Raw genomic sequence first — 22,613 nt, forward strand, 5'->3', positions numbered from 1 at the left:
ATGTGGATGCAGAAGCTGGACCTTCAGCCAGGCCTGATGACACACTGCAAGAGCCACCTCGATAGAGAAGATGCAAGCGCACCAGACAACCAGAGCAAAGGGATGATGCCTATGAGACACTGCTGAGCCGTGAAACGGAGAGGGCAGAGATGCAGATCCGTCTGGCCAAATAACAAATACAGCTTCAGCAAACTGAAACCTCACTTCGAATTCAGCTACTCAAAGCACGCCTGGATGATACAGCTGCCTTCGTATGAATTTTTTTGTTGTTACCCTAGTTGGAGTATTTTTGTTAATTACAATTCCATTATGATTTTATGTTCTTTGTGTATTTAACAATATAATTAGACATTATAGATTTCTCTGCAATGTGGTCTCTTGTCTTCCTTGTATTATTTTTCATATCCACTAGATGGAGATCGGTAGGATTAAAGCACTGATATTCAGGATCTAGTCATCTTGAAAAGTCTCAATCTGGATCAGGGTTATCCCATCCTGGATTGCTTTGAAATACCGGGACAAAATCTGTCCGAGTTGTCTGATCCTGGATCACAAAAAATGGGATTTACAAATCTGATCGGATCAGATAGGGATTAAACGTTTTGAACTCCTGGGCCCTGGTGATTAAACTGGATATAAAATATATAAATGAATACTACTGAGTAATAGTGATGTCTGTACATAGTTGTAGTATTAATATGTAGGTATACAGGTATAAAGACACTATGGTAGTAAGTTGTACTGGCCAGCAGCGTAACTAGTAATAGTAGGTAAGGGATATGCACAGATATAGTCAGGGCCATACATATTTGGACATCATCATAATTTTGGCTCTGTACACCACCACAATGGATTTGAAATGAAAAAATCAATATGTGCTTTAAGTGAAGACTTTCAGCTTTAATTTGAGAGCATTTACATCCAAATCGGGTGAATGGTGTAGGAATTACAACAATTTCTGTATGTGCCTCCCCCTTTTTAAGGGACCATAAGTAATTGGACAATTGGTTGCTCAGCTGTTCCATGGCCAGGTGTGTGTTATTCCCTCATTATTTAATTTACAAGGAACAGATAAAAGGTCTAGAGTTAATTTCCAAATGTGGTATTTGCATTTGGAATCTGTTGCTGTCAACTCTCGTCGGGCACACTCCAATCTGGCCGATCTAAGACTGCTTAATATACAGATCACGGAATACTAATGGTAGAGCCCAGTAAAGAAAATCGTGTCTTGCACTGCTCCTAAAGCATTTTCCTTTTATTATTATTGTAAGAAAAATAAATATGCTGTGATATACTGTAGCTGTCCAAAAATCGAAATGTACAGAGATACATTTTAGGCCATACCACCCACTCCTAGTCAGAGTCCTCACCTGGCACCTCGACGTTGGTCCTGACAGCCTCAGTGCTCTCCTCCTCCACCTCCTCCACCTCCTCCTCCTGTACCTTGTACACCAGCATGTAAGCATTCCTGGAGCAGTGGGAGCCTTTACTGCACTTTGGCTTACGTGTCTGGGACTTCACAGTCTCAGCTGGGGAAGGAAGAAATAATGAAGGTAATTCAAAAGACCATCTAACAACACTGCACAATGATGAAGATTAATTAAATGGGGATTCCACTTAAATTGACTTAGTTTGGAATTCTGCAAAAATAGGCATTTTTCTTAAACTTTAATTATGGGCCGTTATGAGCATTTATGAGCTCTCAAAATAGGTTAAGTGCAATCTGATATCATCATCAAATTGGCATTGCCTGAGGTGCTTAAAAATTCTCGAGCTCAGCCACCACTCCACTTATATATTAATTACGACGTTAATTTCACGACATACATTCACATATTACTTCACAGAGATGGCAAATCAATTATCGAATAAGAAGGGGACATTAAATGAGGTGGATGGTGACTTTATCAGGACTCTGTTCCGTGCTGAGCTCGACGCTAGCATGCTCTTTCTAACCAACAGACTGGACTCGCTCCAGGAACAGCTAGCTAGCACGACCACGCGGATCACCAAAGTTGAAGAAAGGATGGCAGAGGTGGCAATCGTGACTGAAACCAACTCCACTGAATTGTCGGAGGTCGAGGATAAATTCCTTTATTACGAAAATAAGATCACGGACCTGGAGGACCGGAACAGGAGGTGTAATATTAGAATTGATGGCTTGCCCGAGGACATTGAAGAAGATGCACGATCTTATACCTAGAAAAGATGATTCCACATTGGTTTCCGTCCATCAAAATACCGGAGATTGAGCGGGCACATAGAATTTTTTGAAATGGCCCCACGGAGAAATCCGGACATCCACACGCTTTCATCTTTTGCTGCCTGCGGTTCCCTACACGACAGGCTATTCTACGAGAGGCCAGAAAACACCCTCTGAAAATGGGCAACTATACACTCAGATTCGCCGCTGACTTCAGCAACCAGGGCCGAAGGGCCTTCTCGAAAGCCATGGGGATTGCTCGTGAGAGGGGCATAGAAGCATTCCTAATTTACCCTGCGACTCTGAAAATCAAGGAGGGCCGCGGAGTTGTATCCTGCAACCACCTATTCACATCGGCGTCCGAAGCGGAGCGGTTCCTCAGACGAGACATGGCGACGTCCACCCCGCCCGAGGATGGTGAGCCGCCCCCGGCGGGGCAGACGGCGAGCACCGGGGAGTAACAGGACTTCGGGCCTTGGTTAGCTTAGCGCAAGCTATGCCGACTATCGGGCTCTTTCAACTAACTATAACGTTCCACTCGCCTAACACTGCCTTTCGGTCCAACAGAACGGTAACATTCATGGTATTATCTACGCTATATATTTCCAGAAATGGGTATGTACATTGATTATTTGATATAATTCAGACGACTTGTGCTTTTTGACGCATTGGTATTTTTAATTGTCTGAGCATTGAACTTCGCAACTGGACTTCACATTGACTGTTATGCATACTGTCTTTTTTCGAGTTTGTATTTGGATGAACTATACTTCATAACTTTCACTCGAACAAGCTATGTGCTAACGTATCTGCCGGTCGAGAGGGATGGCTCTCTCTTGGCGGAGCTATGTACGGGAATCGGGCTAACAAGCCTTAGCCTAATTAAGCTATGCTCAAGACATGCCGGCTGACCAGCTCTCCTAGCTAACATTACCTCGCCACGTGTTTACTGTGGCTCGTTTGCTACGTTGCACACTGACTTTTTTTCAAGTATAATGCAGATGACCGGTGCTTTTTAACGCAATTGCCTTTTATTGGCTGCTATAGTTCATCTCAGACGAATTGTGTTTTAATACTCCTGTTGTTACCGTCGGCACTTTAAACTGCACATTGAGGGCTTCCGGTCAGCTATAGAATGGAGTAAGTCGCATGTGACACAGCTGCTCACCCGTTATTTTTTTTTCCGTTTTAAAAACATATTTATAGACCACCAATGCGTTTAAAACTTGACGCATATATCAACTGAGATTATCAACTAACTATATTGACTGAAAGATTCGAGATGCCAACAAGGAAAGATCATAAAACGCTTCCAAAACCAAGCGCAGAAGACCCCCCTATGGCCGCGGGACACGTTCGCAAAATCGCAGAGGATATTGACGGGATGTCCACCCCAAGTTCAACCCCTATAATCACCTCCTCAGACTCGGAATATATCATCCGGGAAATGAAAAATGAAATGAAAAAAATGGAGAAGTCAATAACCGAAACAATAACCGAAAAAGTAGATGCTATCAAAGAATCTATCGAAGGCAAAATAGAAGCGCTAAGGGTGGATGCCGAGGCACATATTAAGCGCACCGTGGCACTGGAAATTGGCTTGGAAGCACACCAACTAAATTTCGTTCGCATCTACAATGAAGTAGAGGTTAACAAAGTTAACCTAACTGCTGAGATGAAGGGGAACTACAATGAAATCAAGACGGAGCTCAGCGAAATAACGTTGGAGCTCACGCGAATCAATAAAGAACAGAAAGCCAAAATATTCGAGATGGAATATCAAAAACGCAAGCTGAATATTCGTATTGTCGGTCTGGACGAATCAGTGAGATGTGAAAACCCTGAAGAGTTTGCCACAGAATTACAGAAAATCTTGGGAACAGGAATCCTTCCTAAAATACCGGAGGTGGATCAGTGCTTCAGATTGGGTCCCCGCTCCATTGGCAATAACGCTAAGCCCAGAGTGATATTAGTTATACTGCGCCAAGTCAGAATAAAAGAAATGATTATGCGTGAAACTCGCAGGATGAAAGGCAATCTGAAATACATGGAGGTACCAATACACTGCTTTGAAGATTATTGTCGTGATGTAGTGGAACTGCGTGCCAAGTTCAAGACGGTGATGTCTCAACTATACCTGGGGAAATACAGACCCCTACTAATATACCCTGCAATACTTCGCATCGTCGACAAACAAGGAGCAAAGGTTCTCCTCAACTCGCCTGAAGATGCAGCCAAATTCCTGTCTGAACAACACGCAGAATAGTGTATAAATGGCCTTTTAAATCTCAGTTATGCAAGGTCACCATATAGTACAACCTTTAATAACCGAGGATTTGGGACAGAGAGACCTACGTGCTCAGAGTTTTTGAATGCTTTCCCCGACGTGTTTATATTATTGCGGACATATTGGATTTAAGATTGGAACACTCCAGAACATACTGGAACATTCAGACAATGTAAAAATGACATATTGGAATAATCTAGAACATCGAAGCATTCTTTGATATATGGAGCATTCTGGAATATCAGCAATACGTGGTCATTCACTCTACCAGAAGCCCCTCGGGGGAATAATCAACAGCTATCTAGATGCAGAACCACAGAGCCATCATAGCCGGCCGGCTGAAAGATCACTCTACACAACGATCATCGCCCACCCCGGTCAGGGGAAATGCTGCATATACGTATTTAAAAACTGTTTTTTATTAATGGGAAATAATTTCACTACTTCTCCAATTAATACTTTAGATGTTTAAGCATAGCAATGCTCTTTTAAGATCTAAGTTAATGTTCTCTTCCCTTTACTTGTTTTTTTTCTTCTTTTTCATCCGCTCTCTCTGATTTATTGAGGCTCTCTCTTCAGTTCAATACCTTCATATTATTCATGGGTTACTATAAATTACTATAAATTACAAGTTCATATAAAATGTAAGTGATTAGGGCATGACAATTGAAGCTTATTTTTGGTCTTTATTTTTAGTTTATCTCATTTAAATTTTTATTTATTTATTTTTTACGGGTAAGTGGCCAAGCCACAGTCGACATTCTACTTATGGTAGAATTTAGAGTGTTAGATCCTATGGTATACATAGGAATGTTAAGGATAATTGGATCATTCTGGGATATCCGGTGGTGCAAGGGAGAGAGTCATACGCAAAGGTTGTGTTCATGGAACACAATCCTGTACGACTCTCGGTGGGAGGGAAGGGTAGGGGATTTTTATTTGTATATATGTATGTTTTTAAGCTCGGCTCTCAACGGGACCTCACTAGTGGGATGTATATCTATTATTGCCTCGCACTCTAGAAGCATTACCAAAAATTACAATGCAACATGTATAGACTATGGCTAGTTTGAATATAATGATATGGAACACCGGGGGAATAAATAACCAACTCAAACGCAAAAGCGTGCTCACACTGATGAAAAAAGAACATGTGGACATTGCTCTGCTAAGCGAAACACACATTCTAGGGAAAGACATAGGTAAATTAGCGGACAACATATACCATAATATCAGTCACTCCTCTATTGGTACGAGAACTCGGGGTGTAGCAATAGTCGTTAAACGTAAGTTGAATATTGTACTAAAGGGAGTATGGTCTGATGTAGAAGGTCGGATAACTATAGCTAAGATTGAACATAAGAACAGGAAAATAGCGTCGATAGCGGTATACGCCCCAAATTTGTACGAAGAAGATTTCTTCACTACACTAACCAATGCAATGTTAGACATTCCCGATTACTCATTTATAATAGGAGCGGATTTTAATGCCATCTGGAACCCAAGGATAGACAAATCTTACCTCGCCTTTTCCAGCGAACAAAAGAATTCATCGAAGGCATTAAAGGATTGGTCAAAGATTACAGGTGTAAAGGACTTATGGCGGTTACTTAATCCCACGACCCGAAAGTACTCTTGTCGATCTGCGAGACATAAGACACTATCCAGAATAGATTATGTCTTTGCATCACAGAGACTATTTGATAATTATGAAGTGGAAATGATACCCAACGCACTATCAGATCACTGTTATTTACTCCTTAAAGGTACATTTGGTATACTATCCTCCCGAGCCCCAAGATGGCGATTTAACTCGTTGCTGCTTAACAACAAGGAATTCATTACACAACTCAAAGAAGCTCTTATAGTATTCCAACGGGAGAATGCAAACTCGGTGCAAGACCCCAGAATAATATGGATGTCGGTAAAGGGAATGATCAAAGACTTCACGGATAGCTTTTCCTCCAAAATGCGCAAGAATCAAAGCACAAAACTGGATGAGCTGGAAACGCTTTACTCAACGTTATTTAATTCTCTGAAATACAACAACTCAACTCGACTAGAAAATCAAGTTAACGTACTAAAAATAGAGATCAATGCCATATACAGACAACAATCGGAAATACAAATACGCAGCACAAGACAACAGCAGTACTCCCATGGTTCCAAACCCAGCCACCTATTAGCCATGCGATTAAGAATGAATGCAACATTTGCAGATATAACTACCATTAGAGCACAACAAGTACTTGTAACAGATCCTGTAAAAATAAACGATACATTCAAAGTATTCTACTCCGACTTATATAAATCAGAAATGACCTTCGATCAAAACAAAATGGACACATTTCTTAATCAAATTATTCTCCCTAAACTTTCAGAGGATGACGCTAAACAGTTAGAAATACCGATCACACTAGAGGAACTCAAGAAGGCCATAACCGCAATGAAAAGTGGTAAGGCTCCAGGAAGAGACGGTTTCCCATCAGAAATGTACCTTTCTTGTTGGGACATAATTGGCCCCTTATTACTAAATATGATCTTATACTCAGTCAAGGAGGGGAACTTCCATAAAATTGACAATATTGCACTCATAACAGTCCTCCTTAAAAAAGACAAAGACCCCAACGAGTGCGGTAGTTATAGACCTGTAAGCCTCCTCGGAACAGATATCAAACTGTACTCTAAGGTATTAGCCATCAGATTACAAAAGCATATGACGTCTTTAGTTCACCCGGACCAAACTGGCTTCATAGGAGGCCGCCTGATCACTGAGAACATAAGACGTATACTGCACGTACTTGATGCCGACAAGGAGGACACCATACCTAAGGCGATGCTGTCCCTGGATGCTATGAAGGCCTTTGACAGGCTGGAATGGTCATATCTGTGGGCAGTGCTAGAAAGGATGGGGTTAGGAAAAGGATTCATCGATATGATTAAAGTATTATACAAAGACCCATCGGCCATGATTACAACAGGCACAATCATCTCTGAAATATTTCCGGTATCACGCTCTGCCAGACAGGGTTGTCCTCTTAGTCCCGGACTGTTCAATCTATCATTAGAGCCTTTAGCACAATATATAAGACAATCCCAATCCATAGAACCTATCGTAATCAAGGGCACACAACAAAAAATTTGTTTATATGCGGACGATGTAATATTGTTCATGAAAAACCCCAACACCACATTGCCTCATCTGCTCAAGTTGATTGAGGACTTTGGTGATTTATCGGGATTTAAGATAAATTGGCCGAAGTCGGCTTTCCTTCCACTTAACACCCCTGCAAAAAAAGATACAACCCTCCCAGGACAGATACCGATGGTAAAACATTTCAGATGCTTGGGAGTGGAAATATTCCCTACCATAAGACAAACGGTGAAGCACAACTACACAAAAATCCAAAACAAAATCAAAGACGACCTTGATAGATGGGCAAAACTTCTTCTGTTCAATGCTACCGTTACCCCCTCCAGAGGGTTACTGGAAAAGATTACACTCCTCCACATACAAATTTATTTGGAATAACAAACCACCACGTATAAAAAGATCCACCGCACAGAGAAATAAAGCAGATGGTGGCATGGCATTTCCAGATTTTTTCCTATATTTTAAGGCGTACTCATTAAGTCTATTGACAACATGGTTTGACTCCCAAGCATTAGCATCTTGGAGAAAAATAGAAGAAAACATAGTAGCCCCACATAGACTGAAGGACATAGCATACACTAAACTACCAATCAAGCACTGTGAACGAAAATTTGGCCCCATAATTACTCATGCGATCCGGATATGGCGTGAATCACAAAAAAAAAATCCTAACCCACAAGAATGGCACAATCATACTCCCTTATTCAATAACAATGCTCTCTTAATTGGAAAACGACCTATAAGATTCCCTATATGGGAAGAGCAAGGCATACACTCATTAGGGGATGTTTTTAACAAACAGGGTTTTTGTAGTGATAAAGAAATACGCAAAAAATTTAATCTCACCAAGTCCACATGGCTTTTTCACAAACAGTTAGAGCTGTGTTTGAAGTCTCACGGTGTTCCATTAGACAGACCAATTGAACACCACAGATACCACAAATTCTTCTACTCAAGAGAGACATCGAGAGGTTTTGTTTCAGAATTTTATCATCCATTACTAACGTCCTCGTATGAAACCCTCCAACTTGACTCTGTCTGGAGGAGGGATATACCAGACCTGGAAAATGACTTTGATTGGCAAGGAGCCTGGGCAAATGTCCGACTTACATCAAGGAACCCGGATCATCAACAAATCAATCTTAACTATATTCACAGGACATACTTGACTCCTATAAGACTGTGCCGAATGGGGCTCAAACAAGATTCCAAATGCACCCAATGTACAAATGGGGACGAAGGGACATTTATGCACATGTATTGGGACTGCTCACCAGTTAAGGCATTCTGGAAAGATGTGACCCAACAAATATCAAAACTCGTATCTTGGAATATACCTGTACACCCCTCGGTATTGCTGTTGAATGATGTTTTTGAGTTTGCAGTGAATCCACAGCTAAAGAGATTGGTTTTATCGGGTATCACAGTAGCCAAAAAGCTGATCGCATCACGCTGGTTTCAACCGGAAAAAATGTGCCGTAAAGTTTGGTTTCTTACATATCTCGATGTAATTTACCATGAAATATCTACAGCAAGAATTCTGGGTCTCAATGAATCCAAAATGTCAATGTGGTTAGAAGTGGTGGAGAGAATAAAAGCTAGCTTATAATGGTAGTGTCTGGTTAGGTGCGAGGGATAGTGGAGGTACTTCTCAAGGTGGGGTCCGGGAGGGGGGGGTTCGAGCTGAGCATATGTGTGTAGGTTTTTTTTTTTTAGATAACAGGTATTATGGGTATATCTTATATAAAACAACTAACCAAAAGGTGATCTCATTGGATGTGCCCTGACAATTAATGCTTGTATATCTTATCGTGTGTTGTCATGTTTGTTTATATGTTTGTTTAAAAAATAATAAAAAAATAAAATACAAAAAAAAAAAACTGCACATTGAACGTTGTATAGATTTCTCCTCTCAGTTGAGTGAAATGGGTTCTACTTTTCTGATTTGTTACAATATACCTTACAAGTTATTAGTATGGTTAAGATACATATTGTTGCTGTGGTTGCTGTGCTCGGTCAGGGTTGACCAACTGATGTTTGATCGATGAAGGGTGGGAATGGGGGATTGTGTGGTTTTATGTTTTTCTTTCCATTCTAATCGCACTGTTTTATGTTTGTTCTCACGCTCACGCTCTGATCTCAATAGGACCTTAACAAATGGTTATATAACTGCTATGGTACTCTACTCCAAACAAATTACATTCAGTCATACTGCAGCCTTCTTAGACTATGGCTAATTTGAACATATTGATCTGGAATACAGGGGGTCTCAATATACCGCATAAACGCACAAGTGTACTAACGTGGTTAAAAAGGAAGGAAGTGGACCTTGCATTACTGAGTGAAACACACCTTTTATTGGCGGATAACACAAGACTGGCAAATATATTTTACCATAACATAAGTTATTCTGTGGGGTAGCCATAATAGCGAAGCGGAAATTGAATATTAAACTGTTAGATGTGTGGTCCGATGCAGAAAGCCAAATTACTATTGCGAAAATAGAATGTTCAAACCAAAATATTGCGCTGATTTCTGCTTACGCTCCTAATGTGTATGACACTAACTTTTATGCTGTTCTCACTGCAGCAATGCTGAAACTACCTGATTACTCATTAATAGTAGGAGCTGATTTTAATGCAGTTTGGGATCCATTGATTGATGGGTCCAGTCACGCTGAAAGCCCTGATCAGAAGCAAGCTACCATGGCCCTACAAGCCTGGTCTAAGGACACAGGGGTAATCGATATGTGGCGATCGCTCAACCCATCCGCAAGAGATTATTCCTTCTTCTTTCTTCATCGAGACAAGACTTTTTCCAGGATTGATTATGTTTTTTCTTCCCCACGGCTCTTAGCTTTGATGTTGACTTATTACCCATAGCCCTTTCAGACCACAAAGGTATCCTACTTAAGGTTTCACTCAGTAAAATAACGTCCTGTGCCCCTAGGTGGCGCTTTAACTCTACACTGCTGAAAAACGGGGAGTTTAACTTGCAATTTAAAGAAAAGCTCACTGAATTCCTGCAGTTTAATGCGGGCTCGGTACAGGATCCCAGAATTGTATGGGATTCGGTTAAGGGTTTTATCAGAAATAACACTAATCTCTTTGCATCTAATCTTCGCAAGGGATGTCTCTCTAAGCTGGTGGAACTGGAAAAGCTTCATGCCACATTGATCTCTTCATTGCAGCACAACTACTCTAGTCGACTGGAGCTTCAAATTAAGGTAGTGAAAAAGGAGATTAACTCCATTTTAAGACAACAATCTGAATTTCAGATGCACAGAACAAGACAGCACTACTACTTTCACGGCTCCAGGCCTAGTCACCTACTAGCTATGAAGATATGTGCCAGTGAGCAATTTGCGGATATCCCTTCCATTAACACTGTGCGCCAAGAACGGCGTAAATAGTTATTGCCCACCATGCGTTGAACACCAACAACAGCGTATCACGTGTTTGGGATATAAAATTTTTTTGCCATGGCATTCATAATTCATCCAGCCTCCCTCCGGATCGCAGCCGGACCCTGTTCTGATATTGCAACTCCTCAATACCGCCGCCTGGTGGATGGTCGGGCGAGTTACACTCACGCCAAACCGGAAGTGGCGATCGGTGCATTGAGGAAATTCCTCCGCCAGAGATATATTATGGCGTGGATCAATACACACACACACTCGAGTGCATTTGGATCGCTTTCGAAACGCAATAATCAATATGATTTCTGCGTTTATTGTGTCATACAAACCGGAAATTGATCTAGCAGATTGACGTCAAATAATTGGGATCTTTTTCCTCCAGTGTCATCGGGCGAACGGTAAGAGGACACTAACGTTACTTTCAGCTTGATTGTCCATTTCTTTGTTTGCAATCAGTCTGATCAATATATCAACCCATACTAAATAAAGCCGTTACTGACGATCAAGGAATTATAAACGACCCCCCCCCCCCTTTCCTTCACGCATGATGAAGCATAATGTATACCGATCATATACTTTTGAATTTTTTAATATGGCGTGTATAGGAAAGAAACACCAATCGATAATCTATCATAGGGCTGGGCGATAAAACGATAACGATAACTATCGCGATAAATTATTTCCTCGAAATAAACATGAAACGTGGTCGCAAAGTTTCGATATATCGATTTTCCAAGCTTGGATATGAGCATGCACTAACAACCAATCAGTGAAGGAGATGGCCGAGAGCGAAGGAGACCCGGAAGGAGACCCAGAGGTAGGACTCACTCAACAACAAGGCTTGCTAGGCTAATTAGCTTGCACTGCGATGTTTTATATATTTACGTGCCGAGTATGTGTGTGGCGTGAATTCTGAGGCCACGTTTATAGTAGTGTGGGGTATACAGTGGACGTCGTTTCAATATATTGTGGCGGAAGAGAGTATTTTAGTGTCATATTTAGCACATTGTCATGAAATACACCGCTTAGAAACAACAGGCTGGCTAGGATAACTAGCTTGCACAGCGATGTTTTATATATTTAAAAATATAACGTTCCCACATCCGGAACGATAGATACCCGATGTTGAATGGGCCATAGTAATGCAGATATAGCTATAATATTTAAAAAGTTATAGCCCTGCAAAGAAGGTAAACATCTCCATAGGCTTACAGCGGTGGCAGAGAGGGCATAATGATGGGCACAATGCATGACGCCCAATGTGTTAAGAACCAACAGGGGGAGGTAACCACCAACCCCAAAAAGATTAATGATACATTTCGCTCTTTTTATTCCAATCTGTACAAGTCAGAGGTGGTCTTTCATCATACCAAGCTAGAGGATTTCCTTGATCGAATCAACTTACCACAGATCTCGGAAGATAGTGCTAAACTGTTAGCTGCACCTATCACGTTAGCTGAACTTAGAGAGGCGATTGCAGATATGCAACGGGGCAAGGCTCCCGGATGGCACGGCATACCACCGGAACTCTATCTCGCATTCTGGGATGTACTCGGTCCCTTATTACTCTCAATGATTTTACATTCAATCAAAGAGGGCAATTTTTCCAGAGATGTCAATATGGCACTTATATCTGTTTTACTCAAGAAAGATAAGGACCCCACCGAGTGTGGCAGCTACAGGCCCCTAAGGGGCCTTTCTCACTCACCATTCGGGGTCGAATCAGCGCCGGGTCAAACCAGAAAAGGGTGTGTCTGTCTGAGTGAGAACACTCCCCCCCCCCGTCCCCGAATTGCTGATTCGTCCCCGGGGGCGCTGAACCTGGACCGATGAAATAGGTGGTCTCGGGTGCGGGCCAGTGGGAGCGGGGGGCGTGACACACACAACGTCGTTACTGTAATGCTTTCATGCTTGCTTGAATTTTGGGCAGATAAAACCACACAGCAACAACTGGACAATACCCACAAAAACAAGCATGTGGAGCCTCACAGCTCAGTGGATGAAAACATGAAGCCACGTTACAAAGCACAGCACTTCGCTGGCTCGCATTAGGCCTGGCAATTTTGTTTGCCATTGCTATGTCTATACATTGGTTTCTTGTTCGAATGCATTTATTTATATTAGACCAGTGGTGCCCATGGTCGACCAGTAGATCAATGACATGCAATATAATTGCCACGAGCGATGGGATAATGTTAGCTGCTGAACAGGCTAAGCTATCTAGCGTTAGCCGTTAGCTTAGCGTTCGCCATTGCTATGTCTACTATACTTTCTTGTTCGAATGCATTTATTTCTATAGACCAGTGGTGCCCAACCAGTCGGCCGTGATCGACCGGTAGATCAATGACATTCAATATAATTGATGCGAGCAATGTTACTAGTAATAGGCTAATCTAACTAGCGTTAGCCGTTAGCTTAGCGTTAGCCCTGGGAAACGCTCAAAAGCGGACTCTACAACACCATCCATTCGTGAGAAAAGGGGGTGGGTTATATTGACAAGGCTTGACAACAGAGGTTCAAATATAACTTCATATTTATTGGTTATTTGTTTATTTTATATCAGCATCCAGTCTCCACCGCCATGTTAACACTTCCTGTGTTTACATTTGAGCGTGACATCATCGCCTACGGCAAGCGTACACGCTCAAAACGCAAACAGAACCCGGAGCGAACCAAGACTGAAGTGTGTACACAAACTAGAGGGGGGAGGGGGGGGGGGGGGGAGTTCGCACCCTAACCCGGAATGAGGACGGTACGGACCGGAACGGACCTGAATGGTGAGTGAGAAAGCACCCTAAGTCACCTCAGAGCCGATCTTAAGCTATATGCCAAGGTTCTAGCCACCCAACTTCAAAAGCATATGACATCTCTAGTTCATCCTGATCAGCCGGCTTCATAAGAGGCCGCCTGGTTACTGATAACATCAGACGGTTACTGCATGTGATTGATGCCAGCAAGGATGTGGCAGTCCCTACAGCGGTCATGTCCTTGGACGCAATGAAGGCATTTGACAGATTGGAGTGGTCTTACTTGTGGGCAGTTCTTAGAAGGATGGGGTTGAGAGAGGATTTTATTCATATGATCAAAGTTCTCTACACAGGGCCTTCGACCATGATCTTAACGGGAAAGTTCTGCTCACCACTCTTCTCTGTCTCGCGCTCTTCTAGACAGGGTTGCCCTCTTAGTCCCGGTCTTTTCGCCTTATCTCTCGAACCTTTAGCTCAATACATAAGACAATCCCAAATTATATCTCCTGTTTCAATTCAGGGCACACAGCACCATATCAGCTTATACGCAGATGATGTACTCCTGTTTATGCAGAATCCCTCCGTCTCTCTACCTCATCTTCTCAATATGATGGATGAGTTTGGCAGCTTATCCGGCTTTAAGATCAACTGGCCAAAATCTGCTTTTCTTCCACTTAATGAGCCTGCGAAGGCTACCATCCTGCCTGCAAACATACTTATGGTGGAGCACTTTAAATGTCTCGGTATTGAAATATTCCCTACTATTAGCCAGACGATACGGTATAACTACTCCAGCTTGGGTGACACTGGATTACAAATGACTTGAACAGATGGTCTAAATAAAAAAATTCATTACAGGCCTGTGTGTCAATGATTAAAATGAATATTTTAGCAAGAATTAATTTCAGCTCAATGCTCCCGTTGCCTCCTCCTGTTGGCTATTGGCAGAAGTTGCACTCTGCCTCATAAATTCGGTTGTAATAATAAACGCCGGCGCTTGAAGAGATCAACTGCCCAAAGAAGTAAACTCGATGGAGGCTTAGCATTTCCAGACTTTAAATATTATTTTCAAGCTTTCTCTCTGAGACCTCTGATCACTTGGTTTGACGCTCAAGCAGCTGTGTCCTGGCGACCGTTGGAGGAGAAGATGGTGTCCCCACATAGACTGCAAGATATTGTGTATACCAACATTTCAATTAAGCAATGCAAATTACGATTTGGCCCGCTTATCACACATGTGATCCAGACCTGGCGTGATACCCAGAAAGCATGTACTAACCGCCATAAATGGCATACACATTCCCCTCTATTTAATAACAATTTACTCCTTATTGGACAACAACCTATTAGGTACCCTAGATGGGAAAAGAAAGGCATCCATACACTGGGGGACATCTTCGATAACTCTGGTCTCCGATCTTTCCAAGATCTATCCAATGGATATTATCTCCCCGGAACCTCCTTTTTCTTTTATTTACAAATAAGAGCAGCCCTGAGGGCTCATGGCGTTCCATGGGAGGTTCCACTAGAGCGTCACCGCTTTCACAAATTATTTTATGACAAAGAGACATCGAGAGGCTTCGTTTCTGACTTTTATCGCCATTTACTTACGTCCTCGTATAAGGACCTCCCCCTGGATACGATTTGGAGAAAGGATCTCCTGGAGTTGGATGTAGATTTTGATTGGGATGCAGTCTGGGAAAATATCCGGCTGTCTTCACGCAATCCAGATCACCAACAGATTCATCAAAATTTTATTCATAGGACTAGGGATGCCCCGATCGATTGGCCAGCGATCGGTATCGGCCGATATTCAGTATAAATATGAGATCGGTGAATTCCGAAAATGCTTTATTTTCGCCGATCGTGAAAACCGATAGAAAAACATGATCCAATTCTTAGTGGAGTTCTCACTCGCCGACTTCTCTCTCAGACACAGAGCTGCAGCGCACGGCCCCTCCTCCTCCTCCCGCACCCGTGTCAATAGAGGCTCCTATTGCCTCCGGCAGTCTGCTCTACTCTGGTGCATGGGACCTCTGTGAGCTAACGTTAGCTACCTAGCTATCGTTACTGTTTAAACTAAATGACCCAGTCAACTATTCACTTTTAGTTTAATACATGAGGCATTGTCTAACGGTATCTAGCTGGCTAGCTACTGATAGCTCCTGATATCAACAAATGCTCCAGCAATAGTCTAGTAGTGCATGATACCTCCGTTAGCTAGGTAGCTCACGTTAGCTCACAATGAAATGTCCCAGTAAACTAAATAGTTCACTGAGGCGTTATCTTAACGTTATCTAGCCGGCTAGCAGTAGCTACAGATAGCTCCCGATATCAATGTCTTATAACATTGATTCAACGCGTATTCGAGCTCCTGGCTTGCATCGCAGTCACGAAAGTGGCTAGGGAGTAGGGTATATCTGCAGAGCCGCAGATATACCCTGCTGAGGGCATGCTGAATGTGATTTGACCAAAGCAGAGTATACACACAGACAGTGGAGCCGTTTGCAGATAGCGAGCATTTTGACTTGTTACGTGGTGGCGATGTCTCGCAGATAATACAACTACAAGTATAATTATATAATATATATATTTTATAAAAATATATATATATATATTTAAATATATATATTTTTTATAAAACCAAAAACGATCGGTATCGGCCGATATGGCTCATAGACGATCGGTGATCGGTGGCAAAAAACGTGATCGGGGCATCCCTACATAGGACTTATTTGACCCCTAGACCAGGGGTTCCCAAACTTTTCAGGCCGGGACCCAGAAAATAAGGCGTTAGAGAGCCGCGGCCCAATGCACATCGTAAATTTTTTATTTTTTTGCCAGGCGACCGAAATTTTTAAGCCAAATATCACTTCAATCCTATTAAGTTAGTTCAAGTTAGTTATTAATTTATATGTGCTATTTATGAGAGGGCTAACTTGTTGCAAAATAATAATGATAATAATAATAATAATAATAGCCTCATTAAAATACTATTGTTGCTTCGGTTGTTTTCAGCGTTTTATGTGCATAATCTGTTATTTAGTTTGAAATGTTCGTTGAAATAAGTAGATTTTTCGTTTTTGTTTATTTATTAAGTTAATATAAAACCATATATTAACCATCACATTTTAGAATACAATAGAATATAATTTTAGAATACAACTAGAAACACTGTCCTGGCCTGCTTCTAAGTTCAGTGGCCTGACAAAAAGAAAAAAAAAAAAAATGATTTTTTTTTTTTTTTATAAATCATCTCGCGGCCCTCCCGTGGCTGCTCGCGGCCCACCTTTGGGTCACGACCCCGACTTTGGGAACCACTGCCCTAGACAATTGAATCTAATGGGTCTCAGACTTGACTCGTACCTTATGTCCAAACGGTGCCATCAGAACATTTATGCATATGTACTGGGAATGTCCTCCTGTTCGAGCTTTTTTGGGAAGAGATTACCACCCAGCTATCAGATATTTTCTCTCCGACTATACCCGTCCTACCTTCTGTATTATTATTGAATGAGGTTTCTCAATTACCGACCTCTACACATGTGAAAAGACTCATTCTAGCCGGCCTCACAGCCGCCAAAAAATTGATTGCCTCACGATGGATACACCCGGACAAGCTATGCCCGAAGGTATGGATTCTTACCTACCTCAATGTGATATATATGGAGATATCCACTGCATGAGTTTTAGGGGTTAACAAAGCGAATATTGCTATCTGGTTGGCAGCGGTTGCAAAACTTAAAGAGCGCATATAACGTTCAATTGCTAGATAATCTATTATTATGTACTTAACTCACGTTGAGGTCCTGGGGTGAGTGGGGGGGGGGGGGGGAGAGAGCGAGCGAGTGCCATTGTCCACTTGTTTTTTATTTTAGTTTTTTCTTGTAATTTGAATTATGTATATTTTCTGGGCCCCCTTTAGCTGTGGGTCTGGTGGTCGTGGGATCGGACTGGGGGGGGGCCGTGGTTGGGGGACTCTGCGGGTCGAGGCATTAAAGAGGCGTGATGCTTTGGCTCGCGGGGGTGCCGGACTCCGGGTCCTCCGGGGTTCGAATTCGCGGCTGCCGGGCCTGGAGATGGAGGGGGCTCAGGAAGCCCATTTTATAGTAAATGTTTTATTTTCCTTATACTTTGTGACAACTTATTTTAACTGGTTATGTATGTGTTCTGGGCCCCTTTGATTGTGCCGAAGGGTCACAGGCTTGGGGTGGGGGGGGCCCTTGGTTGCGGCCCTCGGCGGGTCGGGGTGTTAACACTTTGATTACCACTGGTGAACATGGTAAAACGTGGTTGAATGCCGGCACCCACTTCAATGATAGCGTTGTGAACGCATAATCTCTGTCTTAGATTATGGCTATGTGTCTAATCTGCCGTCGTTTATCAATGACTTGTTTGCAGTCAACATTGTCGAGACGGATTTTTATTTTAATTTTTTTTATCGGTTCATTTCCGTTTTATAGCATTTTGAAAAGCCCTCGTTTTTCAGGAAAATATATAGATTCCGTGATAATCGCCCTTTACTGGAATATTCTGGCATACACAAAAACGTTGTAATTTTTCGGCCTATTTATGAATCGTTTTCATATAAACGCTAGATTATCGATAGTATATGTGTACTTATGCACGCTATAGAAGCGGGCTGAAATATTGATTCTCTCATTTCCTGATCAGCGCGCACACATACACACACACACACACACAGGGCACACGTTGATATATCTGTGAAAAAAGCTCTGATTACCCTAAGACTGGTAAAATAGATTCCTTACCTCAGATCAGATGTTATCCAAAAAGATTATTCCAATTCGTGATCGCCATTCAAAATATCGATCGCGTTTATTGATTCAGCGTTGGGTGCTGGAAATACACAATCCACGTTGTTCTGAGGATCGGCGATCAACTTGGATCTCTTCAGATGCCTCGCCGGAGAGTAACTGGACCCCCCCCCCCCCCAATTGAGCTCAGAGAGAGTCTGCAACACTAGCGTGAGGCTTGATTGATGAAATATTAATTCAAATCGCTAATAAAAAAAAATACGACAAACAAATGCTGTATAGCGTTGCCGGCACTCAACTGGCGGCATGAACTAACGACAACGCGTCCCTGGCACTCAAAGTGTTAAAGAGGCATGATGCTCTGACTCGCTGGGGTGCCGGACTCTGGGCTCTCGAGGGTTGGGGATTGTGGCTGCAATGGTTGGTGAGGGAGGGGGCTTGGGGTGTTAAATGTATAATCTGTCTAATTTATTGTTGTGTTAGTTGATGTTTTTGGATGTCTTTTTATGTATTATTGTTATTATTGTGTTGTGAGTTGTGTTGTTTCATGTTTGAAAATTGAAAATAAAAAAGATTTGATCACACTTTTTATATATATATATATATATATATATTTTTTTTTTTCTAATCATTTTCAATAATTAATATAGGTACATTGAGAGCTCTAACCTGAAACCTAAAAGTACATTTAGGTGGAATGCCCCTTTAACCAAACTGAATAACAATCCAGGTGAAACTCCCAAGGTCCCCAGTCTCAGCCTGCTCACCAATGTCTTCCTCTGTACCCAGCTGAAGCTTCTTGCCCTCCATCTTCTCAATCTCCTCGTCGTTGAATTTGTACCAGTCACTGGTGCGTGCGTCCTTCACATGGGCAATGTAGTGGCCAGAGTATGCGCTGATGCCCCGATGAATCAGCACGGCACTCAGTTCATACATGCACTTCTGCTCTGTGGTCGCTGGCAGCACAAACATGCACACAGAAAACTATATTAGTTAACCAACTTCTTTGTTATTGCCATTATATAATGATGGGTCATGCCATGTATGTCTCTAATCCACAATAAAATCAATCATGTAGAACGTTATTTAAGTTCAACCCATGAGAAAAGTAAAGGTTTCTGACTATAGGACAATATGAAATGCTGGTTATTCTGTCCTTATGACAACTTGGTTTCTTTACTACATGGTTAAAATTCAAGCAGACGATGATCCCTCATTGATTTTACCTATTAAATCCACTATAATCATATAGGGGAGATATAGACAGTGAAGGAACAAGTTAAAGATTTATTTTAGCCTTAACTCATTCTGCGCCATCGCTTAATCCACGAGATGGCGCTAGTACGCCATCGCTGCAAGTCAATGGGGGGACTGCGAGATTTGCGAGTCCTTAAAATATATCTTAAATTATAGCTATGGGTCTAATACACCCGTCGATTATCAGTTAGTTGCATCCAGTCAACATGTACAAAACGGATTGTTTTTTTCATCGGTACATTTCCGTTTTTATAGCCTTTTGAATATGAGTATAACTTTGGGTGGTTCTGAGTAATTCCAGAGAAAGACGCGATAATAGCGTTTATTAGCGATAATTGCCCTTTTGCAAGCTCCGACCCATTCCCAACGATAACATCAGGCTGGATGGATGAAAATGAATGGATATTCCTAATAAAAGAAATAACGATTAATACCCGACTTGGCGCTCAAGCGATGGCGAGTTAACCCGACTATCATCGTGACTGGCGCTAAATTTGCAGTGTGTGTATATTTAGTAATAATGATTCAATGCTAAAATCTAACTCAAATCTAATACATTTAATTTCAATACTATATAAAAGTAGTTATCCAAATGTGATGGGACTGATTTTCAGCAATAACTGAATATATATATATATATATATATATATACAAATAGTGATTAAATAGATTATTATACATTTATTTAAAATAATCTTGAGTATCAATTTTACAGATCGATTTCAATATTTATACTGTTAGTCTCTTCTTGTTTACACCCATATTTGGTTGAGCTATGATGCCAATATATTGTAGTGTATGATTGTGAGCTACCTGTACCTTGTTTTCCCTCAAGAAAAGGCCCCATGTCCAGCTGCTCTGGGAAACTGATAAAGGTGTTGAGCTTCTTCTTGTGACCCGTTTGCCTGGAAAAAATTACAATGACATTACCTTCCACTACTGCCACCACAATCACATTACCTCTCCACTACTGCCACCACAATCACATTACCTCTCCACTACTGCCACAACAATCACATTACCTCTCCACTACTGCCACCACAATCACATTACCTCTCCACTTCTGCCACCACAATCACATTACCTCTCCACTACTGACACCACAATCACATTACCTCTCCACTACTGCCACCACAATCACATTACCTCTCCACTACTGACACCACAATTACATTACCTCTCCACCACTGACACCACAATCACATTACCTCTCCACTACCGACACCACAATCATATTACCTCTCCACTACTGCCACCACAATCACATTACCTCTCCACTACTGCCACCACAATCACATTACCTCTTCACCACATCCACGTTCAGTAAACTGCTCTGCAATAATCTGTTCCACAACTATATAGTTAAGTGATGAATCTGACTGATCCTTGATTAACAGTCAATACTTCTGTCTGAACTGGTATCAGCAGTGGAAAAAGTGCCATTAGTGCATCTGATCAAAGTAGCCACGGCTGACCTGTCAAAGACAAAGCGCATGAGCTGCAGGTTGAGTGTGCGCGGGAGGCTGTGGAGCTTGATGCGCCGCATGGCGTTCTGTTTGCTCTGGCAGCTCTCACAAAAGTAGCGGTTGTCCCCGTCCAACTTCTCCTCCTGCAGGGTGGGGGACAAAAGGTTAAGGGGGACAAAAGAGAAGCAATGCACACTGCCAACAAAAAGGTATATATATGTGACTCTGCGCCGTCTAATCTGCCTCGTTAACACATTGAGTGCCACGCCCCTTCCGGGAAGTGACCCCTTCCTTGCCGTCCATTAACCCCATGTAAACGTAGTTGTAGTTTGTAGAGCTAAACCTATATTTTATAGTATAGCTATGGGTCTAATAACGCCGTAGAGTCTCACTGAGTTGCTTCTGGTCAACGTGCAAAAAATGATTCTTTTTTCACCCGCACATTTCCGTTTTATACCGTTTTGAATATGAATATAGTTTGGTTGCTTCTGAGTCATTCCAGGGAAAAGACGCGAAAACTGCGTTTTTGTGTAATTCAATAAACACGGTCATTTTTCGCCTGATTATCGGATCTTCCTGAAATCAACGTTAGATCATAATTATTATCCTTCCTCGTTCAAGCATGCAATGTGGTTTAGACCGGCACGCCGCCGTAGAAATAAATATCAGATCAATGCAAGCTTTCATATATAGTTTCCTTACCTGGTCTCTGATGTAATGCAAAAAAAAGAATCCAAATATCTGATCGCCATTCCAGTTATCCACAGCGATCCCGCTGCACTTCAACGGGCGGGCGGGGTCAGTAGTCCAAACCATCCCTACAAGCGTGTGTTTTGCCGGAGTGTTTAGGACCCGCCCCCACGCTGCAGCTCGGTAGATAAAATAAACTAACCCGTTTCTAACGGGGTGCAATAATGGCCGAAGGCGTTAAGAGGGCGGTATAAGACAGTCTGCCAGCTCAGACACATTCAGTACAGCATGCACAAGGTGCCCCGCTGAATTATGAATGGCAATAGCGAATAAAAGAAATACTGTGAGAAAAACGTAGATCTACGTTTCCGGCACTCAACGATCGGGCGACAGAAACGTAGTTCTACGTTTTCGGCAACAAAATGGTTAAGGAGCTCACGATTCCTCAGAAAATGGCAAAATATCTCGTAATTCTGAAATAGCTAGAAATTTAGATAGTACATTTTGAGTGCTTTGAAATCTTCTCTATCCGTCTCCTTATTTACAAAACTTAATCAGACTTGTAAATATGTTAATTATTGTTAGATAGTCCGGCTGTATTATTTCTCACGCT

General features: G+C 42.0%; 1 protein-coding gene across 2 annotated transcripts in view; it reads right to left on the bottom strand.

The window, feature by feature from the left end:
• usp48 (ubiquitin specific peptidase 48) overlaps positions 1 to 22,613 on the bottom strand; it is an 88,483-nt gene that overhangs the window by 46,695 nt on the left and 19,175 nt on the right. For both annotated transcript variants that reach the window (XR_014619850.1, XM_084317566.1), the window contains exons 7-10: positions 21,320 to 21,453; positions 20,664 to 20,749; positions 19,355 to 19,543; positions 1,371 to 1,529 (exon numbers count right to left, since the gene is read on the bottom strand). Coding sequence is in view for 1 of the 2 variants with exons in the window: in XM_084317566.1 (XP_084173692.1) it covers positions 1,371 to 1,529; positions 19,355 to 19,543; positions 20,664 to 20,749; positions 21,320 to 21,453 (568 nt within the window). In the remaining variant the exon portion in view is untranslated. The remainder of the gene's footprint in view (positions 1 to 1,370; positions 1,530 to 19,354; positions 19,544 to 20,663; positions 20,750 to 21,319; positions 21,454 to 22,613) is intronic.

Source organism: Notolepis coatsorum (assembly GCF_963971535.1).
Source record: "Notolepis coatsorum genome assembly, chromosome: 6".
Lineage (NCBI taxonomy): Eukaryota > Metazoa > Chordata > Actinopteri > Aulopiformes > Paralepididae > Notolepis > Notolepis coatsorum.